Source organism: Serinus canaria, chromosome 11 (assembly GCF_022539315.1).
Source record: "Serinus canaria isolate serCan28SL12 chromosome 11, serCan2020, whole genome shotgun sequence".
In the NCBI taxonomy this organism is placed as follows: Eukaryota; Metazoa; Chordata; class Aves; order Passeriformes; family Fringillidae; genus Serinus; species Serinus canaria.
The window spans coordinates 16,311,457-16,333,010 of NC_066325.1; the positions used below are offsets into that span (position 1 = coordinate 16,311,457).

General features: G+C 41.6%; 1 protein-coding gene across 3 annotated transcripts in view; it reads left to right on the top strand.

The window, feature by feature from the left end:
- Positions 1–21,554, top strand: part of CMIP (c-Maf inducing protein) — a 130,630-nt gene that overhangs the window by 53,204 nt on the left and 55,872 nt on the right. The window contains exons 1-2 of one of the 3 annotated variants that reach the window (XM_050978835.1): positions 3,185–3,326; positions 15,059–15,184. In XM_050978835.1, coding sequence (XP_050834792.1) covers positions 3,324–3,326; positions 15,059–15,184 — 129 coding nt within the window. In that variant the 5' untranslated portion in view covers positions 3,185–3,323. Of the gene's footprint in view, positions 1–3,184; positions 3,327–13,517; positions 13,613–15,058; positions 15,185–21,554 lie in introns of those variants that run through there. The other 2 variants (XM_050978836.1, XM_009090745.4) reach the window with 2 other exon arrangements.

Genomic DNA, 21,554 nt, shown 5'->3' on the forward strand with positions numbered 1-21,554 from the left:
GTTTTCACTATTGAAATAGGAACCTGATTCTGCAGACGCTTAATTTGTTATTTGGCATTATAGAAACACATTGTTTTCACAAAAGGGGATTAAAACACTGAGAAATAAACCATTTTCAATTCTGCTCCTTCTCACCATATGGTGGTTTTACTCTTAGGTTTCTGTGAATGAGTTATGCACAAATTATAAAGAGCAGTGTTGTAGAATGAGAGCACAAAAGACCTGCCATTATGTTTGCCAGATCAGTGCTTTCAGTTTTTCAGTGTTCTTGCCCTATTCAGAAATTTAAGGCTTATATTTGAACAGTGGCTGTAGAAAGTTGTCCTACATTTCCTTCTTCCCATAGTAGAGATATTGTTGCATGTTGTTGATGAACTCTTGCCAGCATCTGAGAATATGTAATTTCTGATCAGTCTCACTGGGTTTGCAAATTTACTGTTCTGTTTGCTGGAGATTTTGCTAGAAAGAAAAAGAATGAAACAGTAATTTTTTTTTTGACTGGGTGAGTTTGTGCTTTTTTCAACCTCTGCTTTTACCATTTCTGGTGGATGGTGGTAAATTCATCTCTAAACACTGTTTTAGATAAACAGTAGTGAAAGAAGAGACTTGTAAAAACCGAGAGGTTCACATAGTAAGGTTTCATATTTTGAGAACTGCAGAGCTTTGGTGAGAGCAGCAGAGTGACTGTGTCCCCTCAGCTGTGATTGCCCTTAGCTTTGGGTCCTTGGTGCATTATACAGCACTAATTAATACTAAAAAGCAAACTAAACAAAAAAAAAAAAAAGGCAAAAAACCTTTTAATATTTCCATAGGGTATTTCTAAACAGTTTATAAATAGAGTTGGTTTTGTCTCAGGCACTCCAGTGAACCTGGGTTCTAGGGAGAGAGCAGGACTCCTGTTAACACTGGGAGAGATGACTTCTGCTGCTGCTGTCTGCCAGTTCTGCAATCCCCATTTTAAATTCTGCTAAAACCCACGTGATGTCAACACTTTGGGAGCAAAACATGAGCCTAGAGGAACCTGTGCCTGGCTGACACGATGTGCACGAGCCTGGCCAGATGAACAAGTCAGATCAGAAGTGCAGCTTTTGCCACATGAATGTCTGTTTTCTGGGCAGTGAACTGTCTGGGTTTGGCTCTGGTGTCATGCTGAAATGCCAGAACTGCAATACAGTACAGAAACCAGGACACCTGATTTGAGTCTTAGCATTTGATTCACTGAGAGCTGGATTTTCATGGGCTTGATTTGATTGCTCATTGGAATTGGAGAAGCCAAGATTCAGATTTATGAAATTCTTTGGTTTTGTGTATGTTTTTAATGATGTCCCTAGAGCATTTTGGGGCCTTTCAGAAGAAAAAGGAAGAGATGCAGGAGTGTGTACTTCTTCTTTTCCATAGTGCAGTTACATACGGCTGTACTACGTTTACTTTAGTATTTATATAACTCAGAGGCACATGTTTTAGCCTCTTGATTTCTGTCTGTAGTCTGAATTCACACCTTTGATGCTTTCATTTGTGGAGAGCATTAGCCTTGGTTATAGGTCAAGACAAAAGTGTCATAGAGCATCACCTGAATCATCTCCATCCTCAGCCTGGTTCAGTTTCAGCCTTAAAGATATGCTGGTGGTTCAGCTGCTGATTTCTGTCTCCAGATAATGTCAGTCCATACTAATGAATGCCATTAATTGATTAAAATGGTTCATGAGATGACTGAGATTTCAAGGAGCCCAAACTTCAAGTATAATGGCAGAGAAGCTGCTGATCATCTGTGTCTGACAGGGCTGGAGTAATTTCTGGGAATGGTCTGATAACTTGCATCCAAGATTCCTGTAGAACTGTCATTTTGAAGGCATTTAAATTAGATGTTGTGGAGAGCAGTTGTGTGATGTGGATTATTAAGGAGAAAAGTAAATTCCATAAAGCTTTGGTCACCATGGGTTTTCTTTTTTCCCTAAACCTCCAGCACTTGTGAACTGCAGATGCTCAGAGCAAGTTTGAATGCTGGAAACAGGACCAATAGGATCAAGGGTTGTATTCATCCTGCTTGTGAAATAGATGAATTTCTGCACCTGTGTATATGCCTTAAACAATTTTTTGGCACCAGAAGTGTCATCTTCATCTCTTCTGATCCAACATTTTAATGGTCTGCCACGGCTCTTTATGCTTTTGTAATGTTGATGGATAGTTCTCATAACGTGCCTTGTCAGTAGCTCTGTTGATTTGTCGTGGCAGTGTTGCAAGCCTGTGCTACTTCATTCTCAGCAAGGACAATACAGTTGCCATTCTTCTTTGTTCTAGGATAATTTTTTCCTGCTAGGAAAGCTGAATGGGTGCAGCATTAGTCAGGGACCGTAGTTTTTAACGCCTGAGAAGAAACATTGTGATTGTCTAGTCTGACGTCTTCAAAACCTCATCCAGAAAGTTTGGCATTGACTTGTAATTTGCAGCTCACAAGCTTTTCATTCTGTTCATGAATGTGTGAGGGAACAAATGACAAGTTTAGGGTTTTAGTCTCAGTTCTTTACTCATGTGATAAAGGTTGTTGCAGCCACTGGTTGCTTGTAGAAGTACCTGGGCTTCTAAATTGAGTTTTCCTAATGACTTGCCCAAGGTGCTCATAGGTACTCAAGGACAGAGTTATGTTTCCCTTTCTTCACATGAGTAAAACCTAGTGCAGCTACTGAAATAACCAGTTTGAATCTTCATGAAGAAGCTTTTGTTCTTGAAAGTAGCAGGACTTGTGTTCATCCTGAAAACAGTTTTCTCTCTGCAATGTGGTGGACTCCTGTGTGCATCTGCAGCTGTATATTTAGAGCTGGATGTAGTATTTCTAGAGACAATAATATACTTAATCTAGTGCTAGATAACTGCCAGGATTAGATGTGGAGGGCTGTGGTTTTAGAAGTGCTGCTAGAATTCAGTGGCATCTACAGTTTCCAGCTCCATGTCACAACCTCACAAATGAAAAATACACTGGAAAGAAATGGAAACAATTTCATTAAAATATTAATAAAAATAAAAGAATAGGGAGGCTGATGACTAGGTATACCTTCCTGGTGAGCAGGCATGTAGAGACAGTGAGCTTAGATGAGATAAAAAAGAAAATGGGAGCCAAGACAAGAATTTCAGAGGTGTGGTTTATCTGGCACTGGTGCTTGTGGCTGAGCTCGTAATGCTCTGATATGCACTAGATGCACTCACAGGCAGTTGCACCTTTGAAAATAAGATTCTCCTTCTTCATGCCTAATCCTTGCATCACAGGAATGGCTCCAAATGTACAGTAAAACCTTTGATCTGTGCTTCGAGAGTGGTGCTGGCAGAAAATGGTGAGGATTGGCTGCGGAGGTGTTAGGATGTGGGTCAAACTGAAACTTTCTATCACTGCTTTGGATCTGAGTCTGACTTTTTTTCTTTCTTTCTTTCCAAAGAGCAAGATTTGAGGTTAAGTTTCTGAACTTAAATCTGAAGCAGAGAAGCATTTTACTCGGTTGTTCGCTGAACTTTTGAGTTGATTTTAGGGATCCAAAATCTTGAAAATGTTGGAGTATTTGGAAATCATCTGCTGTGCTGCTTACAGTGTTGAATTTGGTTTTGGTTTCTGTTTTATTAATTTCGAGTAAGACCTGGTAATTTGTTGCAAGAAAACAAGAACAGAATCTGATTTGATATTCAAATATCTGTATTTTAAAGTTATATATTTTTCAGAAACAGAAAGCAAGAAGGTCTTTTTCAGCAGGATGCAGGATAGAGAAAAAAACAGGTTATTTTATTTTGCAAGCTTTGTATTTCCTTTCCAATAATAATACTTCCCTAAAATGACTTGATGACATCTAGTTGAAGCTTGCTGAGCGTTGGGCGTTTTTCAGAGGTTAAACATGGATGCTGTGCCTTATTTTAGGAGGCTTTATATTTATTTGACCTGTTTCTTTGTCTCTGGGGAAATTAATAAATAAATCTCTATATAAAGCATTCTTCTGTTAAAAGTGTCTGGAAAGATGTAAGTAGGAGATGATGCTAGTGATTGTTGATTTTTCAGCCCTTGATACTCATTCTGCTTAGGTTGATGTGCTGGTAAGCCACACTTTTCAACATACTAGTGCCATGAGAGTCTGTTAGTGCTGTAGGAACATGTAGCCAAGGCAATTCCAAGGTCACTGTTGGGATTGTGAGCTGTGCAGCAATGGTGTCATACACTGACGTGGTAGCATTTGTGGATTTTAATTACATAGAGGAGGGCCCCTTTTTTCCATTCCTGCTTTGAGTGAAGCTGATTTAAGCAGTAGTGGGCAAAATGCAGGATGTGTGTTCAGGTGTGGAGTTCAAACATGCATCTAATTTGGAAGCTTTTGTATTCTGCTGAAACCAAAATTTCACCAAGGGGAAGCAACTCATGTTTTCATCAGTGTTTAGAGTCCACATCACAGCACTCACTGGTGGCTGTAAGACTGGGATGGATTGAATTCAGATTTACCATGAAATGCTAATGGACTACAGTAGTATTGGCTTTCTGTTAGAAAATCTGTGGCCAGTATGATTTTGGGCAAGCAGTTCACTAATGACATTCAGATTTCCTTGGTGGAAATTTCCCAGACTCATTGTAGTAACTCTTCATTGAAGGTCAAAGCCATGAACAAGTGCACTTTCTTTCTTCCCTGACTGGAAAACTCAGTCTTACAAACTTGTGTTTGCACTATGGAAGGTTTTATAGAAATGGGGTATTTCCTTTAGAGATAGTAAATAAATTAATACAATAATCCTGATAGAAGACAAGGATGTTGCTGCAGAATTATGCACTGACCTGACAGTGTAACAGAGCTTGAAAACCAAAACGTTGTTGCCAAAGGTGGGAGTGAAACTTGCAGCCATTGTGCTGACACAACCTGAAAGTTCAGCTTGTCTTCAAGGCTGGACTTATTTTAAACCAGATTTTTGATGTGAAACTGGGTGGGGGGGGGAAAGTCACCCTAATCTAGTATGCAAAGATGCTGTTTTGGGAGGGTGTTTTTTAACTGAATGTGTGACTCTCAAGTGTATAAGCCATCTCTGTGTTGCTTGATTGTGTGCTACACAATTTTTCCCAATAGCATTGTGGCTTCTTTATGGTCTGGGAATATAAGTAAGGCCAAGTAGACAGGCATAGGAGCTCCAGAAAGCTGATTTTTCCTGCAGCCTGGGGAGCACTTGTATTTCTTTTCACCTTCAGATGTGCATCCCTAGCTGCTGGCTGTGCAAGTAACTGGGTTTTTCCAAAATTGCATCCCCCAGAGATGCATGTAGATGGTCTGGTGTGCTGTGGATGGGAGCCCCTGGCTGGTCTCTCGAGCAGGGAGGGCAGGTACATCTGTTTCTTTGCCCACGAGTGGGCCCTGTGTCAGAGCATGCAGAGGAAACAAGTGAGTGTGTCTTGTTGAGGGCTGAATCATCCTCTTGGAACAGAAAATGCTGTTGTAGGACTAAGGTGGCTTAGTTTTCCAAAACACACTGTGAGACAGAAGAGAAGTGCATTAGTGATGATGCATTAGTTCCTGATAAACAGAGCTTCTCTGGGAGGCATCTCTTCAAAGCTGTGTGCACTGGGACCCCTGGGGGAACTACTGCAATTCCTTGGAATTCTTCTCCAGCCTTTCAGGAGCCACCCAAATGAAAGGGTTTGCCAGTTTCATAGTGCCTAATTGTAGGGCTGTTCTCTGTTCTGCTTTTCAAAGTATGTCTGTGGAGATGATGATAAGGACACCTTTCATGAAAAAGTAGCTTGCTAGACTATTAAATGTTGTATTGAAACAAAAAGTTTGCTAGTTGGGTATGCCAGTTTCATACCAATTCATTCTCCATGAGCACAATGCCTTTGTGATTTTAGCTAAATATTTAATTACTTTTCTTCTTAAACCAAAGTGCCACTTTGCTTTGCATAGTATTCTTTCATTGTATCTTTTCTGCACAGTAAGAGAACTTAAAAAGGTTATTAGGTTCTAGCTGGTGTTCTGTGTCCTCTCCTAAATGCATTTCCCAGCTAACTGACACTTCCCCAACATTTACTCTGGTATTTCACTGCAGTTGCCCGCTCCTTCTCCATTCCCTCACTGTCTCCCTTGCTCAGAGGATTTGCACATACTTCAGCCAGCTCTGTTTAAACAGCAGCACTCCCTCCAGTAAAAACAGCCAGTCAGATGTTAAACAATGAGGGAGAGCAGCAGTGGAGGAGGTACCGGGTGGTTCCAGGCTCTGCAGGAGGGAAGGAAAGGGCAGTTTCCATTCCTGTCCTGCTGTAGTGCTGAGAGACACAGAATCAGGGGGAAATCACTGCTGCAGACATGAGGAACGAATATCACTTAAAATTAAGTAGACCTGTCCTGTTACTGTAGGAGGTAAGACAGGTCAGACAAAGCACTGTCACTTTAAGCACGTTTTCCCACCTCCTCCTGTAGCAGAAGGTGATTCCAAATGGCTCTGACTCATCCCCAGGAGGTGCCTGTTGTTTTTTTTTCCTAATAACAGTGTGAGTTTAGTGAGACTGTCATTAGCAGGATATCTATAGCTTTTTTGAAGGCTTTGCTGCATGTCCTTTCTCTTGTCTATGTACAGTACAGAGCTGTGTTAATATTTTTCCTGGGAACTCAAGACCTGCTCATATTTTCTCCAAAAATGATGAGATAAGAGCATTCCCTATGGGGAATTCAGAAGCTTAGTTGGGTTACTGCACTCCCTGTTCTATACTTGTTCATCAAATTGAGGTTGGATGTGGTTTCCTGGGAACTGCAGGGTTAAGGGTGCATTAAAAAGAAAAAGAAAAATTTGTTAATTGAAATTGTTTGATTATGACAGTGTCTAAGGGATTCACTGTCCTACAGGTAGAAGGCATGAAAAGTAATGCTGGAGAATGCTTCTTGAAATGAAAAACAGAACTTAGTGTATATTTTATTTATACTGTGTTTAATTTTGCAGCAATTTAATTTCTTGTAAATAAAGTGTAGTAAGAAATGAGCTGGTATGAGCATTGAGGAGGTGGTGAGAACTGTCAATATTGCAGAGTCCATGATTCAGATTCTGTATTTCTAATGGGACCTGAGATCCTGGATAGCTCAGCTTCTTACAAATTCAGTAATTTAAACTTGGATGGCCTTTCAGGTTCAACCTCATATTCCTAGGTGACAGAGGTGAATGTGTTGCTTCCCTCACAGCTGCCTTTCAGCCTTTTTGTTTTGTAAAGCCCAAAAATTTTCCATGGGAGGAGCAGATCCTTGCAGAGTGGATGTGACCCTGATAACAAATGTGGTTTCCTCCTTCACCTTTTGTTGACCTAACAGAGATAGTGAACAGCAGGCTTTGGGGATCTGTAAACCAGAAATAAGAACCACTGCAAGTGCAAGGATGATCTGCAGTAGGAACAGTGCCTAAACCAGCTCTGAAGAACCCACAGAGGTCTCCTGCTCACAGTACACACCAGCTTCCAGTTATTCAACAGACTGATTATCCAGGTGCCACCTCTGTGTTTGAAACCAGCTAATGACCTTTCACTCCCAGCTCTCAGGGCTGCCCCTGGTTAAAGCAGTCATTAAAGGGTGGCATTTTAATCTAGTATGCTTTGTGTCTGCTTGGTCTGAAATCCTTACATGGAACCCTCTCTCCTCTCTGATTTAGCAGCACTTGATGCATTTCATGGAGTGTGACACAACTGATTTGTTGAAAGAAAATTGATAATAGAGAGCAGCCTTGAACAAGGATGTGGTTTTGTTTTCTGTTAAATCATCGTTGCTATAGTGACCTAAGATCCATTTAGCACTCAGTAGCTATATCATATTCTGGGCAAAAGTTAGGGATTTTTCAATATTCCTCTAACAACTGTCTTACAGAAGTAGGTGTGTGTGTAGTCTTTCTACAAGAAGTCCCTGGTTCTCTTACTGCTGCTCCTGTAGTGCCTGCTGTATTTTGGCTGGTGGTGTCCCTTCTTTGCTGAATTAATTTCAAGGAATTTAGATAAATAACTTACCCATCTTGTCAAGGCTGGGGAGTATTTCTTCCCAAAGGAGAGTTTCATAGACAGCAGTGATAAATGCAAAAATATGGAGAACATGAACCCTGCTAAGGAGTGGTCATTCTTATGAATCTGTGACCTGATTTTGGAGGAGGAGGAGGTTGTTTTTGAAGCTGATTCACATGGTTGGAGTCAGGAAGTCTGAGTTCTTCTCCCACGTCTCTCAGACTTCTCATGTTCCCTCAGGTGAGATCAAGAGCATGGTGCACCTACAACCTTAACTGAGATTTTCTTCTTCTCAGCTGGAAAGTAGGGGATTGTAATTCTGCTTTTTGAGTTCTTCACATTGCTTGGGAGGTGTTGAAGTCTTCAGTGCACACTTGGAGAGTTGCTGCTCCAAGCAGAGATGCTCCACCTGGCAGGGCAGTCAGGACAGTGTCTGTGAAAGTCTCACTGTGTCTGGCATGCTGTGTCAAACACAACTCCTCCCTTTCCTCTCCCAATTTCTGGCCTGGGACCAATTCCTTCCCCTTGGCAATGATTTGGCAGATTTGGCCACTATCTCAGTGGTAAGCTGTGGTCACCTGGCAGCATGTCCTCAGCCCTATCAGCAGAGGTCTGAAAGCAGGAGACAAGGTTTCTTAGATGGGCTTGACCTTAGGGCTTTTTGGACATCAGCATGGCAACCAATTTAATATTCAATGCTCCTGGAAGTCCCAGGAGGAATTCCCTTTGTCTTTTCAAGCTGGCCAGAGAGAAAGGGTTGGTTTCTTACAGGCTGCTTAGACGAGGCCATATTGATGATGGGTCTCTTTGGAAAGTCCTCAAGTTATATCTTATTTTACTCCCAGGATTTCAAATAAGCAAACCTTCAGAGTGCTCCTTCACCTGGGCTTGACAGTAAAATAGAAGAATGTCCTTGTTGAAAAAAACCCCAAACAATCTATATGAATTTCAGCTGAATAATACATTTTCCTTCTAATTTGACTCCTCTGTCATGGTACATATTCCATTACATGACCTTAATTTCCCTTTTTTTAAATAATGAACTTCTGTGCTTTTAACTTGCTTCAGATCTGAATTAATTTGAAGTTCTTCCCACTGCTGGTGTCTGCCACGCAGGTTTTACATATTTTAAGCTCATGTGTCCTAATATTGAGAGTGTTTTTTTCTTGTCAGCTCTTTGATGGACAGTTTTGGTCAGTCCCTTTGCTAAAGCTCCACAGAACTGATATTTCAGCCCCACTGCAGTTTGGGAGGGTTTTTTTTCTGCACAGTGTGGGGTAAGCTGTTTCTTACTGGCAGCTCTTATATTTTTATCAGTTTTGTAAGGTTAATTAATGCAGCAGCCTCCAGTCTTGGTTGTCTTAAATATTTAGAGGAAGGAAGAGATTTATGCACATTTTTTCTGCTGAGCTAGATTTAGTTAAACTTCTGATGGATTTCTGAGTAAAGGTTCCCAGCTTGTATAAATCAGTGAAGCTCCACTGATTTATTTTGGATGACCAGCTTTGTGGAGGATCTGGTCTTCCTCAATGAAATCTTGTCACGGCACCTGAGCTACTTTGCACTGAGCATATGACAGTTGCTGCTGTATATTTATGTAGAGAATGTGGGGTATATTTCTGCTATTTTATCACTGTGTAACTGTGAAGAAAGGCAGGTGTGTGTGCATTTATACACACACAGACATGCATGGCTGTTTATACACACAGTCACCCACACACAGAGAATTGTGCTGGAAAACCCCCTCCCTCTTTTTCCTATCATCACTACTGAACTAATACACCCTCAACTTTGACTGACATAGGTCACTGAAGATTTGGGTCACAGTGTCTCAGTTTGTTTCCATGTACCAAAAAATTTCAAACCCAACCAACCAAAACACTACCAAGCATCAATACCCATCTTGGAGATACTTAGGGACAGTGCAGCTCCAGGGTGAAATAATTGAGATTTGCCCCATGGGAGACCCCATGGATCCATGGATTGAGCACCCATTTCATGACACAGAGCAGGTGGAATCTTTTCTTGTGGTCCAACACATAACACCAACTTACCTGGAGGAGTGGGGAAGGAATGGTTTTGATGGGCAGGCTGGGGGACCACAAAGTCTGATGGACTAGATGAGAATGTTGTTCCAAGAAAGCTCAGAAATACCCTTGTGTAGTTTTGGGGCAGAATTGGGTGTCTCCTTGCTGTTAGTTTTGTTATCAGGTTAATCTCCACGAGATGAACATTGACTCTTTCAAGTCATCATGACAAGTGAGCATGGCAGTAAATTCTTCCATGTCAAGAGAAAGACAAATTGTACTGTCCTGCATATTGTGGTATAGTACAGCTAATTGCTGAATTTGATAAATGTCTTCTGATAGGCTCTGTAGTTAATGAGCAAAGATGTTAATTGCCCTTATCTGAAGTATATGTAGTTGCAGGGACGTTCTCTGGAGCCATGGATGTCTTCTAACAGAGATTTATTTCAAATCAGCCATTGTTTTCAGCAGTTTCAGAGTCCATTACCCTTCAGTATCAACTGAATAGTCTCCACCCCCATCAAAGTTTTGAGAGCAATCAGCTCTTCCCGTGTGCTATTTAGCAGGTCTGAATCTTATTTGGGTATGGAAAACTTACCTATGACACAGCATGCTCAGTATCCTGGGCTACAGCAGGAGCATGGCTCATTCTTAAGAGCAGCCAAGAGAGAAATAAGCACCTGACAGCAGAAGAGAGAGGGTCTGGAACAGCCCCATTTCCCCCCCACCATCTGGAGTATTTAATTCGGAAAATCATTCTCCGTTGTTGTTGTGTTGGTGGGAGTTGTCAGACTAAGTATGTTTTAATGCAAATAACCATCTCTATTTGAAGAATTCATCTTTTCTGGGTGCCTTCTTTGGAAAATATGCGGCTGAAGATTTAGTGCATTATTATATGAGTAAGTGCATACAGGCCTCATATTAACAATGGACGTCATGTTTATTCTTTCCCTTTTAGAATTTCCCATGGAAACAAGTGGGCAGATTTTTGCATTATTGAGTAGTTTGCTGCTGCTGACTTTTCCCAGAAACACAAGAGAAACCCAGGCTTACGCAGGAACCTACATGGTCTTCCAGTTTTGGGAGCACTGGATTCCCCTAAGATTTGATTTGTAGTAGGTTTTGGTGTGTGCCTATTCTGGTGCAAAGTCTCAGAGCTGTATGATTAATAAATCTTTGTGGAACTGAAAAAAGACCAAGTTAAAACATACCTGATTTCCCAGCGGAGAAGTTACATGTTTTATTAGGGGGCTAAAGGCTACTGGGAGGATAAAAATATTTCCTTATGGGGTTTTTGTTTGTTGTAAGGAATTGCATTTTCATTTATGAATCTCTTGCAATTTTTCAGAACATGTTCAACAGCAAACAGCCAGAAGTTCAAAGTGTAACTGTAAATCTGTAAGCTGACATATGTAGATTCTCTGGCCAAACTTTCTTAAGTCAGGATTAAAGTTGTAGAGTGAGGTAGAAAAGTCCATTATCTTGCTTCGTTTCACAGATTTCAGACTTTGCCAGGAAATATAAATCTCCTTTCAGAAATGACAGCTATAAAAATAAGAATTACTGTTTTCTTAAATAAAGGCATTTTCAGCTGAATTTGGCATTCTGCTGTTCAAGATGCTGTGGCTTTAGGCTGTCTGATACCAGTAATTAAACTGAGGCATTCGGGTCCTCAGCTCCCCCTTCCAAATGATGTGCTGCCCCTAAGTTATGTTAACATGCTGTTCTCTGTTTCATGTTAGAAATGGGGCTGAAGGAGCTCAGGAGTAATCTGGCAAAAGCTGGAAGGGTTCCCTGATCTGCCTGACGCCACAGCCAGACAAATATTTGTACGGGCAGAGACAAAGTGGGTGGATGGAGGTGGGAATGCTGCTTAAGACTGGTATTCATGCCAGATGCTTCTCAGTGGTGACCCACTGAGGATCTAGCTCGTTATTGGTACTTTCAAACCTCTGAATCCACATTTCTGGCCTGGTGTGTTGTTGTGATTTGACTTTCCCATGGAGAGTTCTGGGGGTGAGGATGCAGCTTCTGGTGGGGGGTGGGTGCAAGCAAGACCAGCTGCAGCATGAGAATGTGCAGCACTTGCACTGCTTATTTATCAACCACAATGATTCACTGTGATTGACGTTCACATACCTGAATGTCAAAATAACCTGTGTTTTAAGAGAAACCAGTGACTCAGGCTGTGGTTTTACCTCAGGCCATTTCCTGATAAATGGCTGAACTGTGCTTGGTCTTGAGAAAACACTGCTGAGGAGCACAGCTCTGTCCTTGTATCTGTTTAGGAGTTGGCCCTGTGTGTGGAGAGATTAGGGAAAGGACACCTTTGTGTGGGACTGACCTTCCCCTTGTGGGTGCCGTGGTCTCTGTGAGGAGTGCCACAGCTCTGTGAGCTCAGGTCTGATGGCAGCTCTGTTTTGGTGCTTCCTCAGGGCATTTCTGCCCAGCCCTGATGTGGGAGCATGGTCCTTAGTGTTGGACAGCAAAGTTTTAAGGGGTTCTATACAGTGATAAATTACTGTGCTTTAGACTCTCTCCGTTGTGAAACAGGTGAAGCTGCCTATAACTAGTGTTTGCAGAACTGAAAATATTTCCCTTCTTAAAACATTGTGTTTTAGTGAAAGCAGAAGCAATGCATATGATGATGTTTACAGGGATTGAAGTTTATTTAGGCTACTCATTTTTTGAGTAAGATAGCAAACAGCTGTATGTGTGTAGTATGGCTAGATGGAAGGTGTGGACATGGGATCATATGAATGCTACATAAAGTTCCTCACTGGCTTTCATTTAGACTGATTGACCAGCTGCATCATTCCATCTTATGGTTTAGGTAGTCTTCCTGCAGGACTCTGCTCCTCCATGCTCCTCCATTCTCCTTAAGGAGAAGGACTGTCCTGTGAGAAGAGATCTATGCCTGGGATGAAATCCTTGTGTATGGCTACAGAGCTGTGCTTCAGCTGGCTCAGTTGTCTTTCATGCTGTTTAAATGGATGATTTAAGGTATAGGAGAAACTTCTCTTGGAAACAGCTTCTGTGAGAATTCCTCAAATCCTCTTTGAAGTTAATGGAGGGTATTAAGGGCAGTCAGCACCTTCTTAAAAGAGAAATTTAAATGGCTTTGATTAATTTCATTTTATATTTGCATTAACTGGTTCTGGATCTCTCCCTTCTCCAGTCTTTCAGAGCATGTTTTTGATAACTTTGCCCCCTGAGCATACTAGATTTTATGTGGGCTGTTTTGATATTTTTCCCTGAGTGTTGTAATGCTGATTACCAAAGGATCTTGGGCCTTTGGCTTCCTGTGAGAACGAGATAATTACTCTCCAGTAGGCAACTCATGACGTACAGTATCAGTATTAAGCCACTGGGATTCCAGTCACCAGTGTAGAACAATATTGTGGGTAAATGAATAAGCAGAAGTTTATCATACTTCCTGCACAACAAGGTTTTCATTAAAGAGACAGTGAAAATTGTTCTCGCCCAGGGCTGGTGCAAAATGAGCGCTGCTGCAACAACCGTTGGGGAAAAAGATATTGAGGTTGAGTTCCGTGGCTGGCTGGGTTTTTCCTGCTGAAAAGACAGCTGAATTCTTGTGGCAGCAAAGGTGGGTGACAGGGCTGTCACTGCCTTCCTGGTGGATGACGTTGATGGGCTTAGAAAGATGTATGAAGTGTAGAACTCCAAAGGACGGTTTCCAGATGCACCACCTACTTAACTTATGGAAGAAAGTTGTACCAATTAGAAGTAGAGACGTTCCAAATGCAATTTGCTTATTTCACACTCGCCCCCAGGAATCCTGTGTTGTGATTTTAGGAGCTGGCCTTGTTTGACCCTGAAATAGATGTGGTTGCCTCCCTTGCCTTCGTTATTTCAAGACTGTCAGTTAAAAATAACTTATGGATTGGGCACAGTGGGAGTGAGTTGGAGAAGTTGAAGTTATATGTAAATCAGTAATAGTGAGAAAATAATTCATAAATGTAATGAGCTCTATTCTCTTGAAAGATGTGGTCTGTGGTTTATCCATGAGGTGGGATTAATTATTTTGGTATGAAAATAGTTTCTCTGCCACAGCAGTACTGATCAGTTCACTTATGCTGTAGCACAGCAAAGTAAATGATGTCTTTGGAGGACCTCTGTTAAATATTCAATTACTTTAGAAATGACTTGCATAAAGTACAGAGTATGTGTGCATACTCAATAGATACACAGCTATAGCACTGTGCATTTACTTAGTTTAAGATATAATTTCATGTGTGTTTGCATAGATACATTTGTATTTCATCTTATCTCGGAGATAATTGTACTTCTTTAATGCCTAAGAATTAAAGGGATACTAACAAGGAGTTTCATGTTTAAGTTTGTTCTCCTGCAACTATCAGTTTGTATTTTACATTTAATTGCAAAACGCAGTTAGTTATTTGTGTTTTAATGGTGACTTTCATTTTAAACTGGACATCAGCACTCTCTTCAGGAAACCACTGCTTATCTATAGGCCAAGATGAGTATGTTGGTTGCTTTGCTTTTGCCTGAGTCTGAAACTTGAGGGCTGTATCTTTGGAGCCTCAAGAACCACTGTCAAGTGAAGGAGTCTGAATCTTGGTGATGTGGTTGATCAAAATTGCAGCTGGGGAATGTGTGGAATAAAGCAACCTTGCTATGGGCACTGCTGATCTGTCTGTGTGATTGAGGTGCTTCTTCATGCACTGAGAGCATGTGCATGGACAGACCCTTCATAGCTCAATTCAACCTGAAATTAGGTTCCATTGATTTTTTTTGGTCCAGGACAGGGTGGCATTTGTGTATTTCAGGCTACTTGGACTGGCCTGGTTTTGTTTTTATGTGAGTGATCTTAACACTTGGATGAATTGGAGGAAGATGGCTGGGTGGGTGTCTCTCTTGAATGACCTGTGTAGGAAGATTGCTTTTCAGTTAGATTTTGCAGATATTTTCAACACCAAGAGTAATTTTCATAGTTCTACTTACTTGGAAATTGTGAAACTTATGATGACTAAGTAAACATTTTTTTCCCTTCTCCTTTGTTTTCTTGCAGCCAACTGGGTACATGGAAAACTCCATTTCCTACAGTGCTATTGAAGATGTTCAACTGCTCTCCTGGGAGAATGCCCCTAAGTACTGTTTACAGCTCACAATCCCGGGGGGTACTGTCCTACTGCAGGTACAGTAAACATCAAAGTACAACTTCATTTCTCTCCTACTCTGAATCTCCTTCAACTTCTTTCTGTTTCCTCTGCATGAAATCTTAATTCGATGGACTCAGAAAAGGCAGAGAACTTGGTGCTGTCAGATTATCTAACCACCAGAAAATTTGCTCAGGGTGAGAGATCTGAAATTCTTTGTTCAAGAGTCAGCAGTCAGAATGCAAACTTTGGGCCATAGTGATTAAACCTTCTTGCTGAATTTGTGCACCAAAGTAGTGCTGTGTGTAAAGGCACATTGATGTAGGTCTGGAATGGTTGTATTTTTACATACAGTCCTATTCCTGCATGAAAAAAGTTAAGTTGCATCCTTGAATTAATATAGGAAACCCAGAATTGCACTGGAACTGACAGATACCTATTTTAAAAAAATATTCCATCTTCACTGCAATATTTCAGTATATTTGGATGGATGTCTGTATATGCTGGTTCTCTGAAGTGTTGTTTTCAAAAAGAAGACACTGTGTTTACATTATTCTAGATTTCTTCATCCACTTGAGGTTTTATAGGCCCCCCTAGGTCACTGCAAGTTTTAATGACAGAAAAGCACTCCAGAGCACTGAGCTTTGGAAATACTCTGCAGTAAGTAGGAAAAGCTGCATTGCCCCCAAAGAGCTTTGAAAGGTCATAACTTAAAAATACCAGACTGGCTTCAGCTTAACTCTTGCATGGCTCTCTCTCATGTTTCTCGACATTGTTTTGAGGTCAGTTTATCTGTTACCCTTTGGGATTTTACTTTTTCAGTGGGTTACACAGCCATGGCTGTGGTGTGTAGATATTTCATCCAGCTAGGACTGTAAGGGGAAGGTAGGAAGATAAGCCATGATTTCCCAACAGCTGGATTAGGGCCCTCAGTATTGTCGAAATCTTCCTTGCCTAATGCATTAGTGGAATTAATTAGACAGAAAGCTGTCTAAATTTCTCAAGTTGGATGATTTTCTCATGATAATTTTGACTCTGCTTTTTCCATAAATTTCCCTAGTGGTGCTAGCATTTAAGTTTATATCAATTTCAACAGATGAAATAGTTACACCTGCCTTTCCAAATTCTGTTTCCAAGTCTTTATTCTGTAGTTTATGGCAGCTGCCTTTTTGGGTTTATACAAGATAAAACTTGAGCCCACAGCTTCCTGCTGAGTGGAAAGGAAATTGGTAGGGTAGGCAGGCTGTAATCTGGAGCAGCCTGACATTTGTCTCTTAAAAAAAAGAAAAAAGAAAAAAAACCAACAAACCAAACACATAAATAATTCTGTTTGTGAAACAGCAACATCTTAGCATGGATACTTTGGTATTTTCTTCAGAAAGATTGGTGTCTTTATGTAACCTCATAGGAACTCAAGAAGTGGACTGAGCTGGACTTGTGTTTATTGCTGCCTGGCTGAGCACTCTGGATCAGATTACATTATAACTATGGGAATTTCAACATAATTCGAAATACAAACTTTTAAAAATGTTTTTAATATGACTTGGTCCTTGGTAGTATCTTGATTCATCAGATGTGGTCAGATTGGAGGGCGTATAAAATTAGATTTTCCTTATACAGTTGTAATGTGTATTCACAAATCCAAAACAGTTCTCAAAGTTATGTTTAGTCTGCTGAAGAAATCAAGTTGAAAAAGCTGGATTTATGAACTTAGTTGAGTTCAGCAGAAATTTTCTAGTCTGTGTAACAAAGAGTAGAGGTATCCAAAAAGCACTTCAGCTGAGGAGCTGAGGAAGCAACCCTTGCATAGCTCAGTTATTTCCAGATTTGTGAGAGACTTCAGTACATCTCTGGGAAATTGTGACTTCCAGTTTTTTATGAAATCATTCTGCTGTGCTGATCTGAGCAGCAGCTCTGATGTCATGATCAGCTTGAGTATCAGGAAGTGTATGATAGTGGAACAAGTCAGACTAGTCCAATGCATGTTCCCAGTCTGTTTCTTCTGAAGTACACTATTGGTGAAATCTGTATAATTGTTTTTTTTTTAAAAGCCTTCAAATAAAGTGTGTGTGTGTATATGTAAAAATGTCTACATGAACTGTTTTGACTACACCAAATTTATTTCATATTTCTGATTAATATAAATTTTATATTTTGATCTGTGTTTTTGCACACTCTGCTTTGTAAATTCTTTAAAACCATGGGATATTATTGACATGGTTTGACATAAAATGAAGCAGTTTAGTACTTTGAATCACAGGCTTTCCCAATTTTTCATTTTTGAGAAGAATTTAAGATTCCAATTTCTGCTTAACTGAAGGCAGTGTGGATTTATGAAAGGCTGGTCCTGCCTGACCAAGCTGACCTCCTGGTGTGACAAGGTGACCTGCTTAGTGGCTGAGGGAAAGGCTGTGGAGGTTTAGATTGGCTGTTAGGAAAAAATCCTTCACCAAAAGTGTTCTAAGGGCACAGGCTGCCCAGGGAAGAGATTGAGTCACCATCTCTGGAGTTATGTAAAAGATGGAGATGTGGCACCTGGGAACATGGCTCAGTGATGAGCTTGGCAGTGCTGGGTTTGATCTTGGAGGTATTTTCTAACCTAAACAGTTCTGTGTGAGATGCCACAGGAGAGCCCCTGTCCATGTTCAAGTTTTCATCCCCTCTGTCTGCTGTCACCAGGGTCTATTTCTGGCTTATTAGTGCACAGTAATGAGTCAGAGAGGGAAGAGTGCCATTACCTTTCTTTCCTTACATCATCCCAAGCCCTCCCATGGCAACACTGACCCACCCCAAGCTATTTTAGCCCATGAAATCTGCCAGGCAGTGCCGGAGGTGATGCAGCTCCTCATAGGAAATCAGATCACCATCACAGGACGTGTCTACCTGGGTTCTCAGGCAGCAGACAGCTTAATCCAGGCTGGGTTCAGGTTTAAAAGTCATTTTCATGTGTGGAGCTCTTCCCACTCAGTGTTTGTTGGATAGGCAGAGCCATCTGAGCGTTTCACTGCCTGGCATTTGGGGATTCCCATTGTCCCATGTGGGAGTCATGGGCAGTCAGGTTTCTGGGATCATGGACTGTCAGTTTTCTAGGCATGCTGAGGGCTTGTGTTTTCTTTCCCCCTGCCAAATGATGGGATCCCTGGTTCTTTCCATGAGCAGCAATCAAAATATCAGATTTTTTTTCTCCCCTGCAGTGGAGAGAAGGTGTTGCTGAAGCTGGCTCGTTAGGCCACGAGCTCTTCAGGCCAGGAAATAGGAGCTAAATTTAGCTTTTGATGAAGTGTTAGCTCTTTAGTATCAGGAGTAGCAGGGCCTCCTTGAGCTGGGCTAGGCTTCTGCTCTTCTGCTTTCCCTTTGTAAAGCACAAGGTGTGATTATGGTGCTGTGTGGATGATTATGAGGAGGATGCTACCCTTGATAGTGAAATAACTGAAAGAACCTTTTGAAAGAGATTGAAAAAAAACCCTTCCAGTATAATTTCATGAGCTGCTGAGCACCAAATGCAGGAAGAGTCCCAGGAAAAAAAGGCTTTGGTATTTCAGTCACGACAGAACTGCCTTGCTTTCCTGTGGTGTCCTTTCTCTCAGCCTTAAAGCCACCACTTCCATGCCTGTTGCTCGTGTTGTTTTATTCATTTCTTGGCAGTCGAGTGTAGTCAGAAGGAAAAACAAACAGAGCAGGAAGCCTTGACAAGCACAACAGTCACACGTTCAGCTCGGTGCTTGACCACGCTGTTTGTGCCAGGGAGTCCCCATGGTAAATGTTTCCATTGGGTTTTTAGTAATATTTTATTTTAGTCTCCTTGGAGAACCTGCCTTTTGTTTTGAGTGCCAGTCCAGCCAGTGCTATCAGTGTGGAGAGGTCATACAAGGACCACAACCCAGCTGAGGCAGGGAATGTTTTAAGGAGGAAAAGGGCATTTCTAGCAATTCCCAGCAATTCTTATCTGTACCCTGGCAGAAGAGTGGCAGGTTTCCATTGCAGGTCTGACCAAGTCAGAGGTGCAACACTGAGATTTGCATCAGCAATGTGAAGGCTTTGTACAGCTGTGTGGGGCTTGGCTTCCTGCAGCCCTGGGACACTCCTCTGTTCCTGTGGCTGATAATAAATGGGGGCAGAGAAGCCAGTGCTGTTTTATGAGTCCCAGTCATGAATATCAGCTGGAAAAAAAAGCACAGCAAACCCCTCATCCTGCTGACCAGAGAGAGAGTGAGGGAGAGAGAATCACAGAATAAACTCAGGAAGAATCAAAGCCAAAATCTGGATCATCAAATCCCACTTATTGCCACATCTTCTCAGGAGGCAAAATCCCCTAGAAGCACGTGTGTGAAGGACACTGCTGCAGGGAAAAACTTGGGAACAGTTTGCTACCTGGACAAGCCTGTTCTTGTATTCTTCTGAATAACACACATGCCAGCAGCAAGGGATGTTGTGGTGGTAATTTACTGCTAAAGGAATGGCAGAGGTCTTCACCATCATTTTTAGAGTGCTCTGTTTCCTGCAGAGTTTCAGGTGTTCTGTTTCTCAGTAACACACACAAGTTCCTGTTTAGTCTCCTCCTTGCCTTGGGTACAAATTATTGCAGGGGCTGTAACACTGGCATGAAGCGAGTGTTCAGTTTCCTGTTTTTGTGAGCAAAAAGGAAAACTTGCCTTTAAAACCTTCACTGTTTTTTAACAATAAACTTGTATTCCTACTCACTGACTAAGAAATGAAGTAGTTGTGGTGCAGAGCAAATGCTTCCTTTTTCAGCAGAGGTATAAATTCACTCGTGTTGACCAGAGCTTTGCATATGCAGGCATTTAATCTCTTGCACAGTTTTTCTTCTGTGAGCTGTCTTTTTAAAGCAGGAGATTTTAATCCTATGAATAAAGTTTGTACTCCAGCTGATCCCAGGTGGCTTTTCCTCTCTGATTGAACCTTTACACCCCAAAAATAAGAATATAAAATCCTTCAGAACACAGTACCAGGATCAGTTGATCTTAAAAAAAATACTGCCGAGTATTTTTTTAAATAGATATTCCTCTTCCTCATTGGAATAATAAATAAGCTTCGAGTAGTTTAATATTCTTGCACCTTTTAAGTTTTACTCCCACATTTTCCTGTTTTCTAAAGTGTTTTTCTACTATGTTGTGGTTGTACAAAAACAATGTGAGGTCTTGACTGCACAGGAAGCTCAGTTACCATGTGTCACCCACTACCCTGTTAAAGCCACTGCATTTGAGAACAAAAATATTTGCAGAATTGGGGCCTAAACATACTAAACACACAAGGGGCCTAAAGTATTATTTTGCATACCTCTGTTTGTAAAACTGTATTGAAGTACAGTGAGGAATTACAGAATCTTCATTGTACTTCAGTCCTGTCTCATTTACTCTTTGTGACAACAGCAGGCAAAACATTTCCAGCTGAATTTCAAGTTGGAAAGGTAGTTATCAAAAGAGTGGGGTAGAACTGGACTCACTGCAAGGACAAGGCTGAAAGTGAAGGAAAAAACTTTCCTTGTGTGGTCAGAATGCCTAAGGAAAGCCTAGTTTGAAGTATTTTCTGTCTCATTTTCTCCTTTTTATTGTACCCTAGAGCTGAACAAATATAGTAAACTGTGCCCTTAGCTGCAGTAAAAAACTGTAGGTGTCAGTTCCCAGGAAGTGGTGACTTCAGTGCAGAAAGCCTTGGTTCTGTCCTTGCACATCAGATAAACTGTAAATGTCTGTGTGCAGCCCCATAAATGAATTGTGGTTCCCTCCACTGCTTTACACTTTGGTGCTTTTTGTCAGAAATGTTACTCACAATAACCCTGGAGTAAGTCAGTGCCTGCAGAGCTGGCTGGGCAGCTGAGCACCCACAAGAGCCTGGTGGCTCTTTTTACATCCTGGCATGCTGTGAACTCACTGTTCCTTTGGTGACAAAGAAATGCTCCCTGTAGTGCCTTCTCAGTGTAAGCCTGAAAATGAGGAGGGAGGAGCGAGGGATGCTGTGCAAGGGGGGGGATCTTTGTTTTCCTTTGCAGGAGATCCAGCATTTCCTGCAGGGGGCTGTGGTTTTGCTGGGGTCAGGTGGCCGGAAGGCTGCAGGGGAGGATTAGTCCCTGCAGCCTGTGAGAGGTGGGGATACTGATGTCAGCATCCCTCAGGATAGGGGGGCTGGGTAAAGCATTCAGTCTGGGCTGAGCACGGTGTAAAGACACTGCTGAAATGGCCCTTGGCCTTCCAGGCTTCTCTTACCACTGAGTCCTGATCACCAGCACAAGGGTGGGCATTCTCTAAAGGTTTGTTTTTCTGTTTTCTCTTCACTTTGTCTTGATTTTCCTGGGAAGTGGTCCTTAATCACAGCCTGAGCTCTGAGTGTTTGGAGGGCTCAGACTCCTAACCTAGAGCCAGGTGCCAATTTGCTTGATCACTTCTCTAC